Source organism: Calonectris borealis, chromosome 1 (genome assembly GCF_964195595.1).
Source record: "Calonectris borealis chromosome 1, bCalBor7.hap1.2, whole genome shotgun sequence".
Classification (NCBI taxonomy): Eukaryota; Metazoa; Chordata; class Aves; order Procellariiformes; family Procellariidae; genus Calonectris; species Calonectris borealis.
The window spans coordinates 1,760,252-1,784,819 of NC_134312.1; the positions used below are offsets into that span (position 1 = coordinate 1,760,252).

At 50.4% G+C, this 24,568-nt stretch overlaps 2 protein-coding genes and 1 long non-coding RNA gene across 7 annotated transcripts; 1 reads left to right on the forward strand and 2 right to left on the reverse strand.

Annotated features, from left to right (window-relative positions):
- Window positions 1-367: 367 nt before the first annotated feature.
- Window positions 368-5,973, reverse strand: LOC142078800 (uncharacterized). Its single transcript, XM_075141921.1, has 19 exons — window positions 5,757-5,973; window positions 5,236-5,382; window positions 5,034-5,155; window positions 4,823-4,931; window positions 4,612-4,728; window positions 4,385-4,452; window positions 4,178-4,300; window positions 3,836-4,021; window positions 3,629-3,731; window positions 3,395-3,536; window positions 3,132-3,315; window positions 2,914-3,013; window positions 2,712-2,830; window positions 2,553-2,590; window positions 1,975-2,329; window positions 1,656-1,750; window positions 1,265-1,343; window positions 866-974; window positions 368-488 (listed from the first exon to the last, which is right to left on the reverse strand). The coding sequence occupies exons 1-19, from the start codon at window positions 5,812-5,814 to the stop codon at window positions 415-417; spliced, it is 2,328 nt and encodes a 775-aa protein (XP_074998022.1). The 5' UTR covers window positions 5,815-5,973; the 3' UTR covers window positions 368-414.
- Window positions 5,974-7,106: 1,133 nt separating this feature from the next.
- On the reverse strand, window positions 7,107-20,692 carry TMEM209 (transmembrane protein 209). 5 transcript variants are annotated; one of them, XM_075141858.1, is made up of 16 exons: window positions 20,525-20,692; window positions 19,474-19,526; window positions 18,585-18,724; window positions 18,411-18,469; window positions 17,507-17,638; window positions 16,296-16,534; window positions 15,745-15,949; window positions 14,915-15,090; window positions 14,135-14,206; window positions 12,929-13,025; window positions 11,873-11,998; window positions 11,311-11,408; window positions 9,230-9,344; window positions 9,025-9,122; window positions 8,279-8,352; window positions 7,107-7,909 (listed from the first exon to the last, which is right to left on the reverse strand). In XM_075141858.1, the coding sequence occupies exons 2-16, from the start codon at window positions 19,516-19,518 to the stop codon at window positions 7,855-7,857; spliced, it is 1,731 nt and encodes a 576-aa protein (XP_074997959.1). In that variant the 5' UTR covers window positions 19,519-19,526; window positions 20,525-20,692; the 3' UTR covers window positions 7,107-7,854. The 5 variants fall into 5 exon arrangements, with proteins under 5 accessions (XP_074997959.1, XP_074997979.1, XP_074997952.1 ...); XM_075141878.1 differs by lacking the exon at window positions 19,474-19,526; XM_075141851.1 differs by lacking the exon at window positions 8,279-8,352.
- On the forward strand, window positions 11,994-19,757 carry LOC142078807 (uncharacterized). Its single transcript, XR_012672351.1, has 2 exons — window positions 11,994-12,325; window positions 12,738-19,757. It is a non-coding gene; the product is annotated as an uncharacterized LOC142078807 (long non-coding RNA).
- Window positions 20,693-24,568: the final 3,876 nt, after the last annotated feature.

A 24,568-nucleotide genomic window follows, 5' to 3' on the forward strand; every position in this document is an offset into this window, starting at 1 on the left:
CAGGCCCGGGATCACCCACTGCCTGGAAGGGCAAGAGGCTCTTCTCAGGCACCTTCTCCCAGTGCAACATGTCCCAAGGGAGGGGTCTGTCCTCGAGACCACACAGAAACCCCCTTCAAGACCCTCCACTAAGGACAATTTTCCTCCCAGCCACACACGTGTGGGCTGGAAATACCTTCGTGAAGTGCTCTGGCGTTGAGGCTCTTTCTTGGTTCAGGAGTGCTTCTGTGGCCACCATCTTTCCCATCACTGAAGCCCTATTGGCACCCCACCGGGGGAGCCAGGCAGCAGCAGGAGCTTCAGCAAATGATGCTTCCAGACCAGAGCCAGCCTGGCCGAGTCCCTGAGACACCGGATAACTCCCCGACGAGCACTGAACCCAGTGGGAGGGTTCGAGAAAGCAGAGTCCAAACCTCAGCAACCACTGGGCGATGGGGCGAAGAAATACACAGCCAGGAGGATGAAGTAGACCATCACCAGCACCGTGCCTAGGGCAGACAGAGCAGGTTGGAGAGGGTTACGCCCTAGAGCAAGGAGGGAAGTTGCTTTTAAGACCTTCTGGTGTGGTCTGGACTAGCCTACTGTAGAGGACTTTCATAGTCCTCTGCAAAAGCTCGGTCAAAAGGGGTTTAAAACTCCCTCTTGAGGGTGAAAAGGGAGTGATGCCCTTTGGAGTTGCTACAGGGTGGCAGCTCCAGCACCTCCAAGATGGTCAACCAAGACCCCAGAATTGCTTAAGCCACCACATGCCAAGAGCTGCAGCAAGCAGGTGACTCCAAGACTGTCTCCAGGAGCCCCCCACCCCATCAGCACAGGGAAGGTGGGTACACCAAGACCAACAGCAGCCTCACGGGTGAGTGGTCACCTTGGAAGTAGTCACATTTGCCATCCATGAAGATGTAGTTCATGAGCACCACGCTGAACATGCTGGCGTAGACATGGAGGTCGCTGAAGACAAGCGTGAAGTTGGTCGGCTGCGAGGCAGAGAGGATTTTGGGTTTATGGCCAACCAGGACAGCCCCACACTGACTGTGGTTGGGGACTTGCATGTCACCCCTTGGACTCCCTCTGCCACGTGTCCCTAGGGCTGGGGACAGCATCACCCAAGGTAGGAGACATCTGCCTCCACTTTCCTCTGCACTGAGCAAAGGAGAGGAGACACTGGGGACAGCAGCTGTGCCCTTGCCACATCCCATGGAGTGCTGTGTGTCCCCAACCCTGCTGCAGGAGGTCACCCTGCAGGGGCTGTCCTGGGGCTACTCACGTAGAAGATGGTGAAGAGCACCAGGATGGGGATCTGGAGCATGCAGACCTGGACGGCGATGCAGTTCCCAATCTCGATGCTGGGGAGGACAGAGGACTTAAGAGCTGCCAAGCGCCAGGTCTCCAGTAGCCCTTGGGTCACTCAGCTCGGGGTGAGGGAAAAAAAAAACCCACCTCAGGGAACCAAACCGTGCAGCCCAACCTGGTTCTGGCCCCATTTTTTGGATGGCTTTAAGTCCTCTTGAGGGCAAGTTAGCAGGGATCTGACCCACCAGTGGCATGAAGCTGGGCAGCCCGTCGCTGACACCAAGGCACAGCTATGGGACTGGGACAGGGCACGGGGACCACACTGGAGGAGGACACCCCAAAACCCATCCTTTGAGCCATCTCACCTCAAGCTCAGGTTGTTCTGCAGGGCGAACTGGATGCCGTTGACGATCTCCGGCAGCTCGGGCACCATCGCCAGCACGGTGACACCGATGAAGTACTGCAGGGAAGAGGTGACATCAGCACATGTGTATGGCCTGATCCTGACCCACATCCAAGCTGTGGGCAACCAAGTTCCTCGGTGCATGGAGCATCTCAGCATCTTTTCCCCAGCTTTTGGGGCTCAACCCCGCAGCCAGAGCAGGTTCCCATCCCTGGAGGACACATCTTGGTCCCCAGGGCCACCCAAACCTGGCTCACCACCATCCCCATCCCCATGCTCACCTGCGAGATGGTGGAGTTGGTGAGGATGGGGCTGATGTGCTCCGTGGCCAGGTCGGCACAGGCTGACATGCAGAGGGTGGAGAGCAGGAGGATGACCAGGGCTCGCCAGCGAGACCAGTGGACCACAGCACTGTGGTGGTGGCCAGGCACTGGAGGAAGAGCGAAGACATGGTGGGACACCCCGAGGTGGTGAGAAGAGCCGGCCCCGCAGCCAGGGTATCCCACAGTTTGGGGACACTCACTGTGACAGTCGCTGATGTGGATGTCGTAGATGTGCGAGTGAGTTTTCAGGGTGAAGAAGAGGCCAATGAGGTAGGCGGCGGGAAGCAGGAGGGACACTGTGTACACCAGGGGTCTGTGGGACACGGGTGACATCTTCAGTGCCACCGCGGTCTGGCAGGGAGACCCCCAGGGGGGTCCCCTGCACCGGCTGGGGATGGAAGAGATGAGGGTGCAGGGTCGGAGCCCTTTGGGGGGGGCGGAGAGGGGACCTGGGAGGGATGCGGGGCCACAACCCAGCCCGGGAGGTGCCACCCCACTGTGGGGACAACCCTGTCCCCACCCCAGCAGACACTCACTGGACGTGACTGTAGTAGAGGGTGCCGTTGTTCTCCATCTGCAGAGAGAGCGCCTGTCAACGGGGATGCAGGGGACAAGGGACACCTCCGCTGCCACCGCCAAGAGCAGGAGCTAGGTGGGCTCACCCCCAGCAGTCGGGGGTCCATGTCCCCACTCACCAGGTCAAAGTGACAGTTGTGGCAGAGGTAGTGGCCCAGCGGGTTCTGGGTGACGTTGTGGCACTCGCCGCACACCAGCTTGCCGTACACCTTGGAGAAGAGCGTAGGGGCAAAGACACCTGCAGGGATGGAGGAACATGGCATAGGTGCCCACCCTGGTGGGACCCCCAAAAACCTGGGGACAACTCTGTCCCCAACTCACCTCCCACGGAGAGGAAGAGCAGGGCTGAGCTGACGCCCGCCGAGCGGCTGTTGAACCGTTGCTCCTGGTGCCGGATGCCCCCAATCACCATGCACAGACCCTTGGGGATGGAGAAGGCCCCCCCAAAAAATCCCCATCAGTACCTTGCCTCCAGCACCCTCCTAGCTCTCTGCAGAGACCGGGCGCTCTCGTGCCACGAGTGTGCCACCCCATCTCACCGGGACGAAGAGGACGCAGCCCACCAGCGTCCCCGTCAACGCCGACTTGACGATCTCGGCATAGCAGCGGTTGCCCTCGCGCGAGCCCTTGATGAGGGCCGTGATGTAGAAGGTGAGCTCCGTGATGGAGCCGAACGTGGCGTTCACCACTGCTCCCACCGCAAAGTTGCTCTGGGCCGAGATGCTGGAGGAGAAGGAGGGCATCAGCCGGCCTGGCATGTGTCCCCACCTTGCCACGAAGCGTCCCCCCTGTCACCGCTCACCTGGCGATGGCCATCCCGATGTAGTAGGAGAGAGGCATGATGGAGAGCAGGGCCAACGTGAACTTGACGGGGGAGCTGGTCAGGCGGTTGTGGCTGTCCACGTAGCCCACCACCAGTGTCACCAGCACCAGAGGCAGCAGATCTGGGGTGGCCGGTCAAGGAGATGACCGAGGTGGGGTGGGATTTGGGGCCAGCCCCCCCCACCCCCTTCCCCTCCAGCCCATGAAAGGATACTGACGGCGAAGACGTTGATGCCGTCCACGGCGTATTTGTAGTAGTAGGGGTTGACGGCGCGGTAGCAGCACAGGATCACCTCCCCCTCCAGCGGCACCTCCGTCTGCGGAGGGACGAGTGGGTGACACCGCTCTGAGCACCCCCCCCACCTCAAAATCCACCCCGGAGCAGGGTGCGGGACCCTCGCCCTCGCACAGAGGCACCCACCATCCTTAGACGTCGGACGAGCACCCGCTCCGGGGGCAGCAGCAGGACGCGGGCGGCGGTGCGGGCGCTCAGCTTGGCCACGGGGATGAGGATGACGAGGAGCCACGCGGTGACGCACACCAGCCCGTGGGCCAGCGCCAACGCCGGGTAGCCCAGGCACAGCCACGCCACGGTGCCGGCACGCTGCTGCGAACGGGCGGCTGCCTTTAGGGTTTGTTCCCCCCAAAACACCCACCCCAGGGAAGCGGAGGCCCCCGTGGGTGCTATCCCCACCACGATGGGGGGCTCCCAGGGGGTCCATGCTCAGGAAGGGGGCGTCACCAGGACCGGCGTGGGGCTCACCCAGTATCCGGCGTCTGCCCAGCACCGTGGGCGCCAGCGGCGCGGAACGGGGCCACCGAGCAGGGCTGAGCTCTCCCCCGCGCCAGCCTCGCACGCACCCAGCGCCTGGCGGGATTTGGGGACCTGGGAGAGACGGGGTGTCAGGGTGCGGCATGGGACACCCCAATTTATTCCTCAGTGGGGTCCCCACTTGGGGCACGCCGTTACCTCCACTTTCTGGATCACTTTGCCGAAGGGCCAGAAGAAATACCCGGCCAGGTCCCAGCAGAGCCGCCCTGCGGGGACACGAGCATCAGCTCTGTTGGGGACACACATGTCCCTTCCAGCTACAGGGCCACGCTGCAGAGAAGGGACCCAGGAGACCCCAGCACCCATCAGGTCCTGTTTTGGGCTCACCCAGCCCTTCACATGGGGGTCCCAAATTTGGGACTCACCGTAAGGAGCCCCCACAACGGTGATGAACATCATGGCAGCCACGAGGACGTAGAGGAGCGAGAGCCACCAGCCAAAGAGCAGCAGGTAGAGGACGTTCCCACACGTCACCGTGGACCCTGCAGGAGGGGAGGCACCAGATGGGACCGTTGTCACCTGCAGCAGCCCAAATCCACGCTGCCACCATACAGGGTTGTCCCCAAGGCCACCCACCTCCAGAGCCCCGGATGACGTTGAGGTCGGAGTAGAGCTCCTTGACGATCTCTGATCGGTCCTCCCAGGGCCGCGCCGTCACGTGGCTCTTCCATTTCTTGAAGCCAAACTGCAGAGAAAGGTTTTTTTTGAGGAGGGAGAGAAAAAGAAGACCCATTACAGCCACCCAGGAGCACCCATGGGTGCCCCCAGCCACACCGCAGGCACCCACCTTGTAGTTGTTGGAGAGCTTGTTGGCCTCCACGGCGTTTTCGGCCGTCAGGGTGGTTTTCACCACGCAGCTCTCGCAGACCTCCTCCGAGTGCTGCTGGCAGCAGGACGGGGAGGACATGGCTGCGGGCGAGATGGGGGGTGACAGGGGGTGTGGGACCTCCCCGGGGCCCCTTGCCCACCCCATCCCGTGGCCAACCTACCTGGGGGGACACGGGGACGGTGCAGGTGGCAGCCCAGGTCACCCAGGTCACCCTGCACGTTGTTGATGGCAGCGCAGTGCTGGTCACAGAGGGAGCCCCGGCGGGGGCCGTCGCTGTCACCTCGGGGCTCGGTGGCCTTGGGGACATCTGGGGGAGTTGGAGTCACACTGAGGCTGTATCCTGCCTGGGCTCAGCACCACAGGACACCCGGGGGCTGCTGCGCTGGGATGTCACCCTGGTCCCCAAGCCCCATGGGGGACACACAGAGCCCCCGGGGGGGTACCCAGGTGATGCCCCCCGGGAGGGGGGGGACCCCACTGGTACCCCAGGAGCGGGGAGACACCCCAATGCCCAGTGTGATGCTCAGGAGGGGGGGCACCCCTAGTACTCAGGATGGGGGGCACCGCCCCGGTGCCCAGTGTGATGCTCAGGAGAGGGGACCCCCGGGATGGGGGCATCCCCCCGGTTTGATGCTCGGGAGGGGGGGACCCGCCGCCCCCGGAGGACCCCCCCCAGCTCACCCGGGGCATCCTGCGTGCAGCAGCGGCGGCGGCGGCCGGGCTCACCCTCGCTGGCCATGGCGGAGCGGGGGCGGCGGCGGCGGTCCCGGGGACGGCGGTGTCGGTCCGCCCCGGCCCGCCGTTATTTAACGGGCGGTGCCGGGCATGCGCGGGGCGCGCCCCCGGGAGCCGCCCCCCTCCCACCGGGAGGGGCCGGGGCCGACCCGCCTCCGCCGGGGGCTGGGATGCGCGGGGTGGGGGGGTGCGCGGTGTATGGGGGTGCGCGGGGGTGTGGGGTGCCTGGGAACGGGGGAGCGTGGTACATCGGGGTGCGCGGGGACCGCAGGTGTATGGGGGTGCGCAGGGACGGGGATGCACGGGAATCCAGGGTGCGTGGGGACCGGGGTGCGCGGTGTATTGGGGTGCGCGGGGCAGTGGGGTTCGCGGGGTTGTGGGGTGCGCGGTGTATCAGAGTGCACGGGGACCGGGGTGCGCGGTGTATGGGGGTGCACAGGGACGGGGACGTGCGGGGATCCAGGGTGCGTCGGGATGGGGGTGCGCGGAGTATCGGGTGCGTGGGAACGGGGGTCGTGGTATTTCGGGGTGCATGGTGTATATGGGGGTGCACAGGGACCAGGGCGCAGGGTGTAGCGGGGTGCGCGGGGCTGGGGAATGCAGGAACTGGGGTGTGTGGCGTATCAGGGTGCGCGGTGTGTCACTGTGAACAGGGATTGGGGTGCACAGTGAATTGGGGTGCACAGGAACCAGTGTGCACGGTGTGTCAGGGTGCAGAGGGACCCGGGTGCACGAGGGTTGGGGTGCGCAGGAATCTGGGGTGCACAGGGATCCGGGGTTCATGGTGCACCAGGGTACACGGGGCTCTGCGCTGAGCGTGGGGTGCACGGGGACCGGGTGCAGAGGCACCTGGGTGCAGGGCGACTGGGGTGCACAGGGAGCAGGGTGCATGGTTTATCGGGGTGCACAGGGACCAAGGTGCACGGTATTATCGGGGTGCGCAGTTTATCGGGGTGCACAGGGATCCGGGCCATGTGTGGAAGAGGTTGCGCAGGATCCTGGGGCTGCGGGGGATCCCGAGAGCCCTGGGCCCCCGAGGGTGCCCTGCGGGGCGGGCTCTTCTCGAGAAAACACCCATTTTTGGTCCAAGAAGGAAATTTCTGCACGTAAAGAGCCTTTAGGACACGAGAGTAACCGAGCTCGCGGGGCAAAGGCAACCGGGAGAGCCCCGCTCGGCCCTCGGGGCGCGGGAGCTGGGTTGTCAAAATGACAAGCTCGATGAAGTTAAACCCGGTTCTTGAACACGTCGATGGATTTAGCGACTCGGAACCACAGGAAAAAAAAAACAAACAAGCCTTTGATAAAACAAACTCATTTAATACGGGGTGGCCCGCAAGAAAAACAAAAATGAAAAATAAAAATCTTATTTACTGAAACCAGCAAGTCAAACACGGTTTTCTCTTTCCTTCACACCTGCAGCGCAGACCCCCAACACATCCGTGGGGTCTGAAAACCCAATTACACCAGTGAGCAGGGATAAAAAAAAAACCTTTTCTTATCATACATAATAAAATGAACCAAAACGAGTCTAAACTTTTTGACTTGGCTTTTCTCGGGCCTATCTGGAATTTCTTGGATCCTGAAGTTGGCCAAATTGCTGAATCTTCCCATGTGACGACTCGCTCGCGGCGGTGCACACCCTCGGGAGGGCTGTTCCAGCCCTCAACGCGGTTGGAGTTTAGTCCTGAGATCAGTTAAGCTCAGTTAAGCTTAGTTAAGCTCAGTTAGGCGGCGACGTCACTGACAGATACATGGAGCAGGAACAGCAAAAGGCTTTTTAAACAGGATTTTCAGGTGAGGAGCCGGAAAGAGAAAACCTGCCTGGCGTTCACACGTAGTAGCGTTTCAACAGTGAAATGTTTTAAATAATATCGTCACAAAACCTGCACAAGAATTACAAACGCTTCCCCTCTGCCCACAAAGCAGAGCTTAAACTATCCCGTTTCATAGCAAGTCCATGTTTAAGTCAATAACGTAACGATGCTGCTCAGTCCCTCTCGCCAGAGGAGCACCGTTCCTCCGACCCGGCGTCCCGCTGGAGATGTTATTCTCCGAAAATCCACAGAACGTTGACTCCCGATAAACCAAGATTTACACGCCTGCAAAACCAAAAGCGATCATCATAAATCGTGAGTAAATTAAAGCACCTGCTTAAAACAGTACACGAAAACCCATCAATTCCACATTTCAGCATTTTAACACACAGGTAGGCAGCGTGCTTTGCCGTGAATCGAGCGCAGCTCTTTCAGAACGAAGGGGAAGTCTGGACATTGCTTTTGTTGCTCACACACGTAAGATTTATCCAATTTTATGAAAAAGCTGCTAAACGAGAAGGTGATTTTAACACCATTAATAACATCCTGCTGTAGCGATTTCAGTTTGAGTGCCTTCAGACAAGGCGTTTCAGAACAGGACGCTCCGTTCACATCTCGTACGCGGCGCGATGACACGTAACATCGGGTACTTACCCGAGCATCCCGGATTCTTTTGTCTTTATGATATACAAAAACATAAGCAAGGTATGGAACATGTTGTTTCTGCCCTGAATCCACAGGAAAAGAGAAGAACTTAGAAATCAAGTCACTGACAAGAAATCCTAGCAGTACTTCAGGTAGAATAAGCGACCACAGAGAAAGACACCATGAAATGGCGTTACGGGAAGGGCCGTCGGGCTTTTTGCCTTAACACTTTACTTCTTTCAATGAGGAAAATACCAGAAAAAGACCAAACGTGGGTTTTGGCTGGATTATCGTCTCCAAATACTTTAAATGCTGGGGCTTTTTGGAAAGCAGAGGTCCAGCAACAACCAGGGCTCACTATAAAATTAAAATTCCCAGGAGAATTTCACTGTTTTGAGACTGGAAGCTTCCCCCCAGAATTCCTACGGACAAGCACCGGGCTCGCTGGCCTTAAGGGATGACAACACACATCGGGATTACATGACTCGGTATTTTAAAATAAATTGTCAGAATATAAACAAGAGAAAGCTACTACCTAGGTACTTACGTATCTTAAATAGATACTAAAGCTGCTATGTAGTCGCAGACTAAGTACCACGTCATGGTCAAAGACCAAGCTAATGTTTACTTCCTGCATCGGCCCAGCCTACAGGTAAATAGTCAATAAATGTGGCCAGTTCCAAAAAAAAAATACCCCAAATCAGACCTGCCAATGATTTCCTGGCAGCAGGAGAAGACCACTCACACCACCGTACCTTGGGCAGGTTGTAGACGTGGCGCTGGTAGATCAGCTCGTAGTGGGGTGGATTGATGCTGCTCTGGTAGATGCAAAATACATTTTCATTTGAAGTGTCTGCGAATGAAAAGTTTAAAAGATTAAAAAGTTAAAAAGTTTAAAAGATTTCAAGGGTGCCGATGTGATCCAAGAGGCAAAGAGCCGCTAAATGCGAGTGCCAGTACCTGGTTTATCTGGTGTCTGAACAAAGTGTTGGGAAGTGAAGGTTTTGCCGTCGGGATACTTGGGGTGAGGCGGTAGCCTGGAGTCGAGGTAAGTGCAGAACACGTGCATAATGATCTGGGCAAAGAAAACCAAATCTCACTTTAGTGTCCTTAAAAATACAGCTGCTTTCTTGCCATCATCTCAGGCATTAGTTACAGTATGTGACAGCCTGTGGTTGCAACGCTGACTTAAGCCCTCTATGTTTAGGAGCCCAAGGCAGCTTAACGCTTAAAGCAGAGATTTCAACGGTCCAGGCACGCTGCTGGGGTGAAGGCAAGTTTATTTTTTCCAGTAAGGGAAACAGTGTCAGTCACAACGCGATAAACCGACGCTGTGTCAGGAGCTCAGTTCACGCACAAGCAACTTTATCCTGGCATCCTGCAGAATTTGGCAAAGGCACCGATTTTGTTAGCATATTTAGGCCACGAACTCCAAGCTGTCTGTTCTAGCGCTGGGTTCTGTACTAGCTGCGAGGATTTGGCTGAGAAGGGCAAGCGAAATCAAATTACAGCTTTGCCGACGCTACACCTGTCGAGCAAATTTCTCCTTTCTCCTCACAAAAGGCAAAATAAAAACCACTGGAAAAACCTGAGCTGGCCATGAGTCTTATTAAGAATGCCAAAATTTTGAAATAAAGTCCTGGAACAAGTATCCAGAAAACCACACCACAGCCTGCTATTTGTGTTTTAACCCTTCCCGGAGAGTTCTCAACATTTTATGTGGCCAAGGTCACCAAATTATCTGTAATCTGATCCCTTCTGCGTTCACTATATAAAACATGATCTGTTTTGTAGACAAAACAAAAGAGTTTCTCTAGGCTAAATGCCAAAAGTCTCAAGGAGTTTGCGAGATGTACCTTGGAAATCACTGCTTTGTATTACCTGCAGTGTGATTAACAAAAATGTGAAATTCTGTTTTTTTTATAGTAATTGTCTTGAGTAAGTAAATGTCAAAACTTCACGGCAAGTGTTTATATTAATCTCTTATATCAGAACTTCTTTCCCAGAATTCTTGGAAGTTTAATATACTGCCCAACACCACCTCTCCCAGCTGGTTTTGATAAAAGACGGAATTCCAGGGTGTGCTGCTCTGTCTCGTGATCTTTAAACACTTTTGAGCTGTTCACCCTGATGGCTATCGAGACACTAAGGGTTGCTCTGTGGCCAGTCACTACCAAATATTTAATCATCTTCACAGATGATCCAAATCCTATTTCAAGACTGATTTTATACAACTTCAGCTTCCAGCAATTGAATCTCATTATATCTTTGTCCGGAAAGTTGTGAAGCTCTGACGTTCGGATCTCCCGGTTTTTATTCTCCTAAGTAACTGAAAATCTATTTACAGTGGGGAAGAAAAATAAATCACCCTAACTCTACTTTCAGACTCACACTGTAAAGCCTATTTTTGACTCCCTGAATTGTTCTGTCGTTCTTCTAATTGTTTTTATTATCTCAGCTGAATTTTCAAGTCATTGTTTACACTGAGGTGCTGTTCCTCCTGACCCTTCAGATTAACGGGCTAAGCACCACTGCAAGTGTTCTCCCAAGTAGGACGTGCAACATCTTCACATTTCTCACAAAATATTACCAAATTAATCATCAGCCCTGCCACTCAATCTGCATTTTTTCCCCTCGGTCCATCATAACAAAGGAAAATGAGCACAAGGTGAAAGGTTTTCCTTGCTTTAGAAATTGTTAGGTGAAGGCAGACATTTGGTTTTTTTAAAGATATAGCAAGAGAACTGCACTCAGGAGCTCCCCTCCTGTCAGGCTGCTCCCCATAGCCATCCGACAGACATTTCAGAGGAGTCTAAGTAAAAGCCCAGCCTAAGACTAAGATATGCAATCACAGTTTTGTGATCTACGCAACGCCCAATCCCATTTGCATTATTCCTCACTGACTAGGGCAGGATTATCTGTGTAAGTGATGCAAACAGGATTTTACCATGTCCCTCAAAAGACTTACTGGCTATCCCCCCAAAACCTAGGCTGAAAGGCAACCCACTTTAAGCCGTTGTATTACGTCTTCGAGAACTTACAGAGGAGTCAGTGGGCAAGTCAGTGTCCCACTTGCGGCCTTTGAAATCTCCTCCTCTGTTCCATCGGAAGGAACTCATGCATCCTCCCTGAGAAAGCTCTGAAAGCAACAAGATTTATTCAGTTACTGGGCACTGAAAGTGTATGAAAGCGGTGGTTTATGCTGGTTTCAGGGACTTCATACATCTTTCTGGTGTACAAAATAGAAAAAATTCAACTAATGAAATGCTTGTAAAGATATTCATATGGGGAGGTAAATTTACAGGATACTTTTTATTTGTAGTTAACGAAGGGACTAAATCCAGCATTTTGCATCCCGAGCATGCAGGAGGAAAACAAGAAGTAAGGCTTTTAAAAACATTCCCAAAGTTACATCCACGTCCCGCATCGTTACATCACTATAAAAAGGGCAAGTTGCGAAGAAACATCTCTCCTGCTTAAAAGCAGCTCTCATCCCTGCCGCGGCTCTTCAAACATCTCCACTGAAGGAACGAACGTCTAACGCCACCAACACTTGACTGCGGTAACGAAGTGTTTTGAAGTCAGTACGGTGACACCACGTACCTTTGATCCTTTCGACCAAATACTCCTGGTTTGGTGTAAGATCCAAATACTGCACTATAGCGTTCAGGGTTGGAATGAGTGGAGCTTTAACGAGCGCTGCCTGCTTCAGACTGCTGATGCTGGCTTCTGCAACACAAGAAGAGCCAGCGATGACCACCACAGAACTCCGAACAGCTTCCCTTCCCCGGCGTCGCTACAAACAGCTTTCCTTTTTGGTGCACCGTTTAGAGTCCTAGAAACATTTAACGCGTGACACTACCCCAAACACTCATTTCAATTCCAATGAAGTAGTAGGTGTCTGCTTTACATTGCGGAATATAAAAGCTACAAGGGACCAACACCCACTTTGAAGAGCAGAGGGAGAGTAACGAGGTGGGGACAAGGCCGCACTTCCACAGGCATCATAAGGGACACAGCTCTTGAGGAGACACTACAACAAACAGCCTGCAAAAGGTGGGTTTAATTTAAATGTAGCACATCAGATCCACTTCTTGGGGATACAAATTATCCACAAGGGGATATAAATTTGAAGCACCAAGAGAAGCAGTTCTTTCAGAATTGCATGTCGAAAAACAGAACTCCAGTTCATCCAAATTTAAAAAATTAGTTCTTTCAGAAAGCACCTGATTTTAAGGAAGAATTTGGAAAAGCACATAGGACTGGAGACACTGAGAGTTTACAGAGAGACACTGAGAGTTTATAGCACATCTATCTTTGAAATGTTTTCTGACAGTTAATATGCAATAATCAATGATAATTTGAGCCTGTAATTCCCCAGCAGTAAGTTTAGGGAAGGGAAAAAAAAAAAAGAGAGGTTTATGAATTTTATATGAGACAGGCATCAGTGTGACTTCCATATTTCCAGAAGTCTTATGAAGAGCCTTTCCAGCTTAATGAAATGCATGGCATGGAACAAAGACCGTACCAATACAGAGCGGAAACGGAACACTAATATTTAACAGACCCAATTTATATAACACTTATCCAATGCCCCAGCTGTGGAGCGGCCCTCCATCAACCACCGCCGGGAACTCCAAAGCTACTGTCTCATCCTACCTCCGATCTGCAATTCTGGACACCCCATTCTTCTCAGCTGAGTGCTCACAGACTCGATCTCTTGGACAAGTGGCACTAGAATAGTCTCATTAATCCACTAGGAGAGAAAAACGTGAAAATTCAAGAGGTCAGAAGCAATAAAAATGTTAAAAAACCCCAACCCTTAGCTTACATCCTACTAATCATCACTGTTACAATCACAAAGAAGCTTAACAACAGAAAGACTGAAGCCAACCAAGGAGGAAAGTAATTAAATTAGAGTATCAAGTTAGGCAGAGTTTAAATGACTCTTTTAATACCTTCTAGAAGGCCAGAAAATTTAATTTAAAGGAGTCAGGAAAACAAATCCCTAGAAAGTATCAGATAAAGCTTTTCTGACCAATGAGGAAAGGGGTATTATGAAGCACAGCCCTCCATCCATAACGACAATTTATACTTCGACGAGTCCACTCCCTCCCACATTTGTTTCAGGAAATCAAGGAGCTGATAAACACTACATGTGGGATTTGTACGTGACAGGATTTGGGAACCGAAGCAAGGTAGCCCTAGGTTTATGAACAGATGCTCAGGAATCTGGTATATGGATCTCATACAATCTTTGCTGTTCACCAATCTTATTATTTAAAAAAAAAAAACAACTACAAAACACACAAGTACAATTACATACTTGATAGATGCTATGACTGAAGGGGCAATTCAAAGCTAGATTTACTAATTATTTTGCTATTTTGTGCAATTAAGTCTCCTCTGCTACAGCAATTCCTATTGATAAGATCAAGGTTTTTCTTTTTGCTTTTTATTACGCTGCTCAGGACCATCGGAAAAAGTCAACCTTTGGGTTGGGATTTTCCATGCTTTGAGCCCAGGAGAATGAGTTAGAAATACTGCAGAAATGTCAATTTAGCAAACTGAGTTACAGGAAGGAAAACCAAATCTTGTCATACCAGTTCTCATTCAAAGGTGGATGAACTTTACAGCTGTGAAGTCTTCAGAATACAAAACACCGAGGTCAGGTCGAAAACGCATCTCAGTAATCCTCTCTTAAAGCACGCTGTGGTTTTATCTGCTTGTGCCAGCCCACCCCAGTCCTCAGACAGACACTGCAATTCCTCCCACCTCCTCAGGCACACGGGGGACACAGAGGTGCTTTTCCACTCTGCTGCGCTTGTTCTCAAAAACCAGGCAGCCCTTAGAAACGGGACTTACGTTTCTGAACTTCGCGGTCCAGGAATCCATGTGGTCAAGGAGCTGTCGGTTCATTGTCACCCGTGCCCAAACCTACGGAAAGGTTTATTGAATATATATAAGAACTTAACAGAATACCAAGAGTTTTTAGGGTCTATGACAATTTCTGATACTAACAACAGCACGTAATTCGAATCGCATTTTTCCCAAAATTCTTACATGTCTGCTGGCTGTATCATGTGACTTCTACAGCAGCTTCACATACGACACTCCCACTCTCTATTCACGGTACAATCACCTTGGGTGAGCCCAAATTCAGTTTTAAGCTCTCTGCTCTCTTAGGATAAAATTGATCTCAACTGTAGGATTGATTTAAGAGGTATTTAAATGGGAAGATTCATTAGGTTAACACAGGAAATAAAGAAAATTGATCTACTTTAATTGAAGCCACACGAATTGTATTCCTTCACAGGAGACTTCTTTCAGACACAAGCGTAACGGCAGTGCTTTACAAGCTTCAGCTGTTCCACTGGGTTAAATACAGATCAGTTTCAACTCAATTTTTATGTCACAAATTTATTTTATCCAGTGTAAGCCGTGCTCTCCAAGGGAGAAATCATTTTCCAACTAAAATTCAGAATTTGAAAAGTCCATTTACAGTGAAGCTATATGAAGATGGTTAAATGCTAGAGGGTTTCTCTCTCCAATGTTTTTGATACAGCTCAAATCCAAACCTTTGCACAAAGCTGTGTGTTTTAGAGGCCTGTTTCTCCCTCTTGACCACTTTGCTGCCGAATTTACCTCTTCCGCAGCCTGTTTCGAGCTCAGATCGGCTTCGTCCTTGTGCGCTGATGGAGCCTGGGACCTGCAAGCCAGCTGATACTGGAACTTTCTCAGCATCTGTGCGTAGTCTGCCATTGAACGGCTGTAGTTCCAAAAAGTTGGGCTGCTGGAAGGAGAGCTGGAATCTGAACTTCCTGAAACGATTCATTCATTAAACAGTCATGTTCAATCATTGCCAAGTAATTCTGGAAGCAACAGTACAGGCAATACATCAGTATGTTAAGGCTCTGACAAGAGACACGAACACGAACTGCCATGAATACATACACTGAAGTCAGTCTGCATAAACACCGATTTCACCCTTATCTTGATTGTCCCTATCCAGGACAAAAACTGCCTGCAGGTAATTCACCCCCTTTCTCTGCAATGCCTTCTCCACAAGATATTCCTCTCATCAAGGTGACAAAGCCCGTCATCTCATCATGGTCCACTACAGCCACAACTGCTGCAGAGACAATCTATCAGCACACATTTCCATATGGTGCAACAGCAGCATATCTCCTATCCAAAGGAATACTTTGGAGGAAAACTTTCTGAAGCTCCTAAGCCATGGAGACGTGTAGAAACGATGGCGTTCTACCTCATGTCCTAATTACTCAGTAGAAGACTAAACTGTTCAGCAGCTGCCTTTACCAAGGTCACAGGTGATTACCGTAAATGAGTTAGGTCTATTTACTAGTACGAATATGCTGGAATCCTTTGCAACTTTTCTCATCTGCAAAAGAACTCTCGAATAAACCCAACACCTTCTTCTTACCAAGCTTTTCATATCTAATCTGTTTACTCACCCAGTTGAACTCTGTGCTGTTTCTCTTCTTCATTTCGAAGGAAGGTGTCCAGTGACTTCAGGTCTGTCATATAGTCTTCTTTGCCAGTAGGAGAATTATACAGAATGGGTGAAGAGCGGTAACGAGACCTTAGCCCGCCGCTTTCCACTGGTCCAACAGTCGTGGGGTACAGTGATCCACCAGGTGAGGGGCTGAAGCCGGAAACCTTGGGCGAATAAAAACAAATGGTTGTGTCATGTAACGAAGACAGAATTCCACTCTGATTTGTAAACGACATGAATATAAAAGACTCTTCTTCGGGGTTTGGGTTGGGTTTTTTTCCTCCTTTGTATTACATTGTGGTTTCTTATTTTTGCTTTGTTCTGAAACAAACTAACCACTCTAAAACAAATGAAGTGACACTAGGGAAAAAGGACAAATCCCAGTACAACAAATTTACATCTACTTTACAAAAGGAGCAAACACACATATACACAACTCTCCGCTGGCTGCCGCTCTCCTTCGATGGCATATGGCACAAAACAAGGACCAAACTGTACCGCTCATGTTACCTTATTGTAGCTGCTGCTTGGTGAATAGGTTACAGCACTGCCGTAAGAAGCGCTGTTGCTCGACAGAGCCTGTAGCTGAGGGCTGTACCCTGTGATACAACTGGTAGTAAACTTTGGGCTGGCGCTAGGGGAGCGAGACGGGCTGTAACTCAGCACGCTTTGACCCTGGATCGGAGGAGAAGGTGTAGAAGACGGGACTTTCTTTGCTGCCAGCTCACGGGGTGGAGTTGTTTGTACCGCTGCAATAAGGAAAAACAGAATTAGCATTGTGGATGCAGCAGCCCTTTAGGGCTTTAAATGCACAACAAAATGCATACACGCTATCTTAAGGCAATTTTTTAAAGAAGGGACACTAGAAAAATCTGGCCCCTACAGAACTCAGCAGTCAAGCCACTGACAGCAAAAAAGAGAAGACTGAGACTCATGACCACAACTCAGTACAAACCCTACCGCTTCAGATTTCAGTTAAATGTTACCAGGTACCTTGCATAACCCCCCCCAAGGGGGGGCTTCTTTAACCTATTTCATCAGCTACTCTTCCTCCCTATTTTATGCATCTTTAGCATATTGAATGTCTTAATTTATCTGTGCAAATAAACATATGAGCTCCTTGAACTTTGGTGATACAGCATTACTCCCGTCTGCTTCCTGTTTTCTAGGGGCAGACTAGCAGAGTGCAATACTACTGTGCTACCATTTTGCTTTTGGTTTATTTACCTTGTCAGGTTCTGGTGTATTTGAGAACTTTGCTTTGATGTCCAAAAGCTTTCTGAGTGACAGCTCTCTAGGCTGTCGTTTTCAGACTTTATATGAAGGTCTGTCTGTCCCTCTAATTTGGTTCTCGTTACCCAGCGTGATATCAGTAGGATATCAAAATTAAATATAAACCTGCACTCTCTGCCTTGCTCCTAGTCCCCTGTATAGGTTACAAATTCCTTGTCCAGCCTCACAATGTTCAAGTCTCTCACTGTCCTTCAGCAGCTCGCTATCCTGCCCTTTTCCACTGTGTATGTTTCCCCTCCACTTCTCCCCACAAACACTCATTAAATTACCACTTGACGTTGTGAATTTTAATACGTAGCAGGTAATTCAGTTTACCGCTCATGTCAGATGAGGTAATTCAGAACTCACTTCACTAAAGAATCCTGCACTTGAGAAAGATACCATCTTGAAACAAAAAAAAGATTGCTAGAGATATTTATTACACCCACCAGCATTCTGCAACCCCAGCAGCGTCTGCTGGACAGGACTCATGACCAAGCTCGTCGGTGCCACTGTGTATTTGAAGTACCTCCAGAAATCAAATAAGGCATTCAGGCTGAACAGAGACGCAAGTGCAAGTTCTAGAAGAAACACAAAAGTTTTTACCACACCTTGCGCATGAGGAATAATAAAAGTATATTATTTGCAAAAACAGGCATATGCCCATTAAAAAGAGGTCATTATTAGTGCTGCAAATAAGTACCAGTTTGGGCAAGTACCTAAGGTTTCTTCACCTTCTTATGCAAGAACCACTGGAGATAATTTTCCTTGCTATGTTGAGATTAATTTATATTGCTAAAATTTAATTTTTAAAAATGGATGGTTATTTTCCAAAAAGGACATAAACTACTGCAATGAAGTTTCACAGTATTTCTCAAACATCATCTTCCATGAAATCATGTCACTCATCTCATGATTTTTCTCTCCCTCTTGCTCCTTTTCATCCTCTATTTGGTAAAGCTAGCTTAGAGTCTACTCATCTGAAACAAACTTTAATTATTGCAAAATGCCATCCACACCCACAGTACAACAGAGTAGTAAAATCCGCAGTGTTCTCCAAAGCCTTACTCCATACATTAACCAGATTTAACACACCAAACAAGTTCTTCATGCCCTTTAATGATATATCCAAGAAAGCTGTTAACACTCCTTACCTGTCACTAAAACAGATGAAATTCCAAGTTTCAGGGGAGATAACAAAAAGTAAAACAAAGTTTTGGTTTAAATTTAAAACAAACAAAAAAACCCAACAGAAAAAAAGGCTGATTTAAAAACTATTTCTCCAGCAATAAAATTGACAAGTGAAAAAAGAAAAGAATCCTGAAAATTAACTGAAATGCTGCAGCGACTCACCAATATACCAGAGTGGCCAGTATGTGATGTTGTAATATGAACTTATGAGTTTTCCAGTCCTGAAAAGAAAAACAAGAAGTTATCATTTTGCAGCTGTTCAGTTCCAGGAAATGTTTAGGGATATACAAAGTAGGATGCTTTGCTTGTTTGCATCAGATGTAACAATGAACATACATTTCAGTATATATCATGCCTGCAACAGACACATTAAGGAGTCCCCAAGCCAAGACTGCTTTCCGGGCTTCAGTCTCTTTCCTCATCTTGATGGTCCTGTCGATGAGGGAAGTCGCTGGACTCTGTTCTGGTGTCATTATCTGTAACAACAAATACAGAGAAATGACAAAATCTGTCAACTTTTATACAGTAAGATTCTCAGTCAGCACAAGATTAAAGAAAAAAAAAGCAATAATCCAAAACAAACGATATAAATGGACTTTACCTTTAGCCAGTCATGTTTAGTGTATTAAAAAAAAAAAAAAAGCAGATTCTTTTTACCAGTAAATATAGGTAATATTTCTTCAATTAACTCTACTGTCAGTGCTGTCACCTCATTACTGAGGAACAGCGTCCATTTTCTCCAGTGAGGTGCAAATGAGAGGACAGAGGCAGATTCCAACCTCATTTTTGAAGAATAACATCCTTCAGAAGCGAGAGGCAAAGCTCCTGCCTTCTCCAGGCAAAGGACGCCAGAGGAAGGAAAGGCCTTGCACAGCTCTGCAGTTTTTTATTGAAAATTCCCACACATTTCAGTCCGTAACAGAATATTTTCAGACAGTGAAGCCACCTCCTGTGGGTTCAGTACATCTGAACACTCTCTGCACACCTTGCTACCTTTATGCCCAGTAACACCTTATGTGAAAGAAATAACCCTGGTGACGTTTTCTGCTAGTCCCGTCACCAAAATATGCCACTGCTCCTTCCTGCCACTCACTTAAAAACTTGTCACATAATTCTTCACTAGATGGGAACATAAATAATTTGCTTTTTGGGACAAATAATTCAACTGTACATTACTTCCTAAAAAAAAAAAAAAAAAAAAAATACAAACCCCAAATCACATTACCTGCTTCTTACTGGTACAATGATTCAACGGTGAAATAGTTAACATCAGGATTACTGGAAGAATTATACAAGAACACGTTGCCTGGGATTTTTTTTGACAGGTTTTTCATCCAGTTTGAGCCCCAAGACTTCCCTTCCCACACTGACAAATGTAGCAGCCCTAAGCAGAGATCCTCTCCCCCATCGTCACATTCCCAACCTCTCTCCCTGAACCACGTCCTCCTGCAGAAGCAGAAGTTGTACCGTTAGGGCACTGAAGTAAAAGTGAGATTTGGTCCCTTTTTACTTGCTTAGGAGGGCTGGGTGTGTGGTTTTCACATCCAGACTGAAATATGTCCTCCCATACCCCCTGCCCTCATCTACTAAGGCACAGCAATGAAAGAAGGCCTCACCCTGACAACCCACAAGGCACTGACCCCAGTGGCACACATGGAGGTCCCCATACCTCCCCTTGCCCCAAACCCCCCAGCTTCCCCCACGCATACCCCTCTGTCACACATAGCCCCAGCTCCCCTTGCCCAAGCCTCCACAGCACCCTCCACCCAGATCTCACTGTCACAACCCTAGAGCCCCCACAGCTTCTCCTGCCACACACACAGGGATCCTCAGAGCTCCCCCTGCCCAGACTCCACTGTCACACACAGGCAGCCTCCACATCTCCCCCCAGCCAAGACCCCCATGCCACCCCGGGGGGTCTCTACAGCTCCCACAACCCTGACCCCACTGTCAGAGAAGCTGCCTCACCGCTCCCCCCAACCAGACCTCACCGTCACACAGAGGCAGCCCCACAGCTCGCACTGCCCACACCCGTCACACAGAAGAGGCCCGACATCTGCCCCCCATCCCGACCGCTGTCACACGGAGGCGGCCCCACATCTTCCCCCTCCCCGACCCATCAGAGGCGGCCCCTCAGCTCCACCCGCCCACAGCCCTGTCATACACAGGTGGCCCTACGCCTCCAGGGCTCGCTGCCCGGCTCTAGGCAGCCTCCTCTCAGAGCCCCCCGTGCAGGCCCGAGGAGCCAGGCTGTGCTGGGGGGGCAATCACAGTACCTGCCGCAAGGCTGAGGGTCAGGGGACGTGAGGGGACACACAATTCCCCTCAGAGAAGGCAGGGACACTCTCTTTTCCCAGCCGGGAGGTCGCACGGCAGAGCGCTCCCCTCACACACGCGAGAGGAACCGTCCGCACTGCAACCGCCGCAACGGCCGCACCGTCTGCGCCTGCGCGAGCGCCGCCGCGGCGTCACCGTCTGCGCCGCGTGGGGGGAGGCGGGGCCTGTTGCTATGGGGACAGCGGGGGCCCTCGCGCCGCGGCCGTTGGGGGGGGTGCCGTGTTTTGGCGGGAAGGGGCGCGTGAGGCGGGCGCCATGTTGGCCGCGCCGTGGAAGGCGTGAAGATGGCGGGGGGGGGGGTGGCCGGCTAATTCCCTGTCCCATGTCGCTGTGGTGCAGAGCCACACGTTGCCGTTTTTTTCCGTGTTATTTTTATAGCTAAATGAATTGATTACGCATAGTAACGTATTTCAGACCACATGTTGCCAAGGTCAACAGTTAAAACTTTGAGAGATTTTGAGTGTGTTTGCACGCTGTAGGTGTAACTTCATATTTCTGTTCTGAAATGCTGTAAATGAAGAGGCTTGTGTGAATTTTGTGCTAAATCGGTGTGTCCAGAAGGTAGAGGTACAAGATGGTCTCATTGGACAGGGTGGCTTTGGGTGACACGCTTGTCTCATAGATGTCTCATCTCTCTGGATGGTAAATCACGCAACGTTGTCAGTGTGGTGATATACTGACTTATCTCTGACATTTTCATGTGATACGTCCTTTCGAGGCAAGAAGAGCAGGGTATGTCAGCAGATGGGAAGAATCGGGAGGCAGCAAAGCGAGCGGAGCCGGATAGAGGAGCCAGACCTGGCAAGGGGGGCGTATGGAGCTGAGGTGGCTGCAACAGCTTGTAAAAGACAGGGGCAGCAGCTTTGCAAAAGAAAAATTATCTGGGATATTCTGATTATCTGGGATATCCAGCCTACTTCTTACTTTTTCCCACTCTGCTTCCAGTTTGGGTTAAATACAGTGACTTACAAGTCGCTCCACTGTAAAGGGTGGTGGAATGTGTTATTCCTTTATAAAAAGCTGGTTATAGGAAACATATGGTAATAAAAATACAGGTGGAGAAAGTGAGGAGACACATTTAAACAGAATGAAAGTTCCTCCATGCCAATGGACCATTTCAGTTGGTTTGAAAATCTCTTGACTTTGACTCATTTCCTAAGCAAGAGGATGAAAGCAAGAAAAGCATGAAATGGAGAAGGGCTGTTAAAAGCCTAATTTAGCCTTCCAATCTCAAACAGCTATTTGAGGATGGGGTGAATCGCCCTTCATCGGTTACAGAGGAAGAAGAGTCTTGTTTTGGTGCGATTCCCAGCTTTAACACAGCTCACGTGAGAGGAGATGAATCCCACCCAACGTCCCCCAAACGCTACAGACCAACAGGACCTGAGGGCACTCCGTCCTTCCCCGAATCGCAGCCGAAGGACTTAACGGGCAGAAAAGAGGCCACTTTGCGATGTCGTTGTCCCCGTGGCTCCGCAGGTGGCTGACATGTTGGGGCTTCCTGAGATGGTCGGCTGGACAATGGGTTGCCGAGAGGCTGCTCCGAACGTGGAAATGCTCACCCTTTGGAGAGGGGACAGCCCCATGTCCCACGTCCGAGGCTCCATGGTATACCCTTTTTCCTCTCTTCGGTGGTATTACTGGCAGAACGACACCTTGCTCTCTGGTGCTAGTCAGAAACCAGATGAGAGGGAATATGATGAGGATGAGGAAGGTTTTGGGGAGATCAGAGGGAAAATCCTGCTCTGCTCCTGTGCTGGCATTTTGATTATCTGTCTTTGCTGTGCTCGAGTAAGATATTATTTAATTCTGTGTTTTCTGCTGACACCTGCTGGCCCTCAGCAGAAAGTTATTGTGGGCCTTACACAAAACTTTCCTGCCTAAAAGGCTTTCACAACCACGGAAGTTGTTATTATTTATAACTATCTCATGGGATGATGTCACTGTTGGAACCGGTCTTTAATCTCCAGGTACAGGTAACTGATTGTATCTCTCCCAGTACCCTTCCCATCCCCTTCTTGTTATTACCGGTTACAATTCATCCGTGTGCTTGCTGTCTTAAAATGCAAAGCTACAACATGATCCGATGGAGCGTGTGGCATGTTATAAACACGTGTGACTCAGACACATGAACAGGTGTTACAGGTCTAGCTCGAGATCATGAGAAAAGAAACATTTATATCCTGAGGTGAAATGTTTATGGGATTTCTGAGGAATATGGGCTTGTTGAGAGTCTCGGCAGAAATGGTGAAGGCGTGAGGGCTCCCCTCCAGGCTGCCTTTTCCTGGGGCAGGGGCTGGTGCTGCTCCCTGTGCTGTAGCTGTGCAAGGACCAGTCAGCCTCGCATCCCAGAGCCTCTCTCACAAGCTCATGCACACTGTGAGAATTAGCATTATAGAAGGAATTAATGTTTATATGTTGTTCTAATTAACATCACTGCACAATGTTATTTCCCTGAAACAGATCCTCCAGAAAGTCCAAGACAAAAGAGTGTGTTCTGACAAAAGGGAGAGCAATTCAAAAGGTAACTATGAGTTTTGTAAGCTTATGCATAGGGCTCAAAAAAAGCAGTTTAGAAAATGCTCGGGACTCCATGAGAGAGCAGGAGGCAATGCAGAACGGATGCGGAGAGGGGCAAGTGGGGCAGCAGGAGCACAAGAAAAGCTCAGTCCAGCATGGGACATCTCCCCTCTCTTCCCCTTCCCTCCTGAATTGCCAAACACTTATTTTGAGAGGGTGGGAGACGAGGGGGACTGCAAGCCGTGGGCTCGCTTACCCTTCCCATGTGATAGGAGAGACCATTACACTGTATCTTGGATGCAAGAACCTTTTTTAGACAGGGGCAACAACAGAAGGTCCAGGCTTTACAGCAAAGGACTGACTCCACCTAAATTTGATGACTTTTGAGGCTTTTCTAGTTGGCAGGGGTTTCATATCGATTCTGTCCCTCTGTCAACGACGGGCAAACTGTCTATATATCGATACGGCAATTTTAAGCAACAAGACGAAGTTTGGTTAGACAAGATTCATTTAACCTTTCACTTCTTAACGTGTCACTAGGGTCTTCGTGATTCACTGCATGATACCACATCCTTATAGGACTGTGCAGAGAGTATGTCCCACCCTGCCCACGTTGGTGTGCCAGGGCCCAAGACCGCTAATTGCCCTGACCGGGCTCGTGTGGGGCCCCCACCCACATACCCTCCGCCCCTTGGCGCGGGAGCTGCATTTAAGCTGAGGCCATTTGTTTTGGTCCTTGTTTGAGCTGCAGTGGGTGCATGGTGGACTTAGGCTTGTAGCTCTTGAGTGTGGACCTGCTGTGAGACCGTGGACTTACCTGAGGATCTGGATTGTGGTTGTTCCTGGTCAGTGCCACCAGACCTGCTCTGTTCCTCTCGTTTGGGTCCCGTGGGGCCGTGCTGCTTGCGGTGAGCTCTCTACCCCTGCCTGCCTTCCTGTCACCTTTGGCTTCTGGCTTGCTGTGGTGGTGCACCCCTGCTCTTGCAGCTCCCTAATTTGCTCAGGTGTTTTGGGCCCTGAGCTGAGCACTACAGAGGATGACTTTCAGCCTGTGCAGGACTTCACCCAGAGATTACCCTGTGGTTCAAGGCTGACCTCCAAACTCTGCAGGACCTTATGGCTACATATGGCTACCTGTGGTCACAGTGGTGCAGGCTTCTGTAGCCCCATTGGTGGGGATTAGGAGTGGGTACAAAGGTTTGGGCTTAAATGCAGCTCCTTAAACGCAATGGGTGGAGGCCCCAGATGAGGCTGTCAGGGCACTCAGAGCTTGTTGGTTTACTTTGGACCCTGGCATCGTGTTTGGCGGGATCTCTTGGCAGCCTTTAAATCCATGCGGGATGTAGCATGAGTAATGAAGCAAGCTATAATTTTGCCCTAAGTTAAGTCCTCCTTCCTGTTTTCAAAGAGTGAATCCACCGGAGGTGGTGTGGACAGTCTGTCGGTTCTTTATGAAATGTTGA

Bases quoted from the DNA above. Each gene is read 5' to 3' on its own strand.
- LOC142078800 (XM_075141921.1), bottom strand. From the start codon at position 5,814: ATGGCCAGCGAGGGTGAGCCCGGCCGCCGCCGCCGCTGCTGCACGCAG. The intron at 3,537-3,628 runs GTATCCTTTCAT...CGGCCACCCCAG, and splicing joins CATCAACGTCTTCGCCGTCA to ATCTGCTGCCTCTGGTGCTG. The intron at 1,751-1,974 runs GTGAGCATGGGG...TCTTCCCTGCAG, and splicing joins CCAACTCCACCATCTCGCAG to TACTTCATCGGTGTCACCGT.
- TMEM209 (XM_075141851.1), bottom strand. From the start codon at position 19,518: ATGTTAACTATTTCACCGTTGAATCATTGTACCAGTAAGAAGCAG. The intron at 15,950-16,295 runs GTAACATGAGCG...TATTCGCCCAAG, and splicing joins CAAGCAGCAGCTACAATAAG to GTTTCCGGCTTCAGCCCCTC. The intron at 11,999-12,928 runs GTAGGATGAGAC...CTTGTGTTGCAG, and splicing joins TCCAGAATTGCAGATCGGAG to AAGCCAGCATCAGCAGTCTG.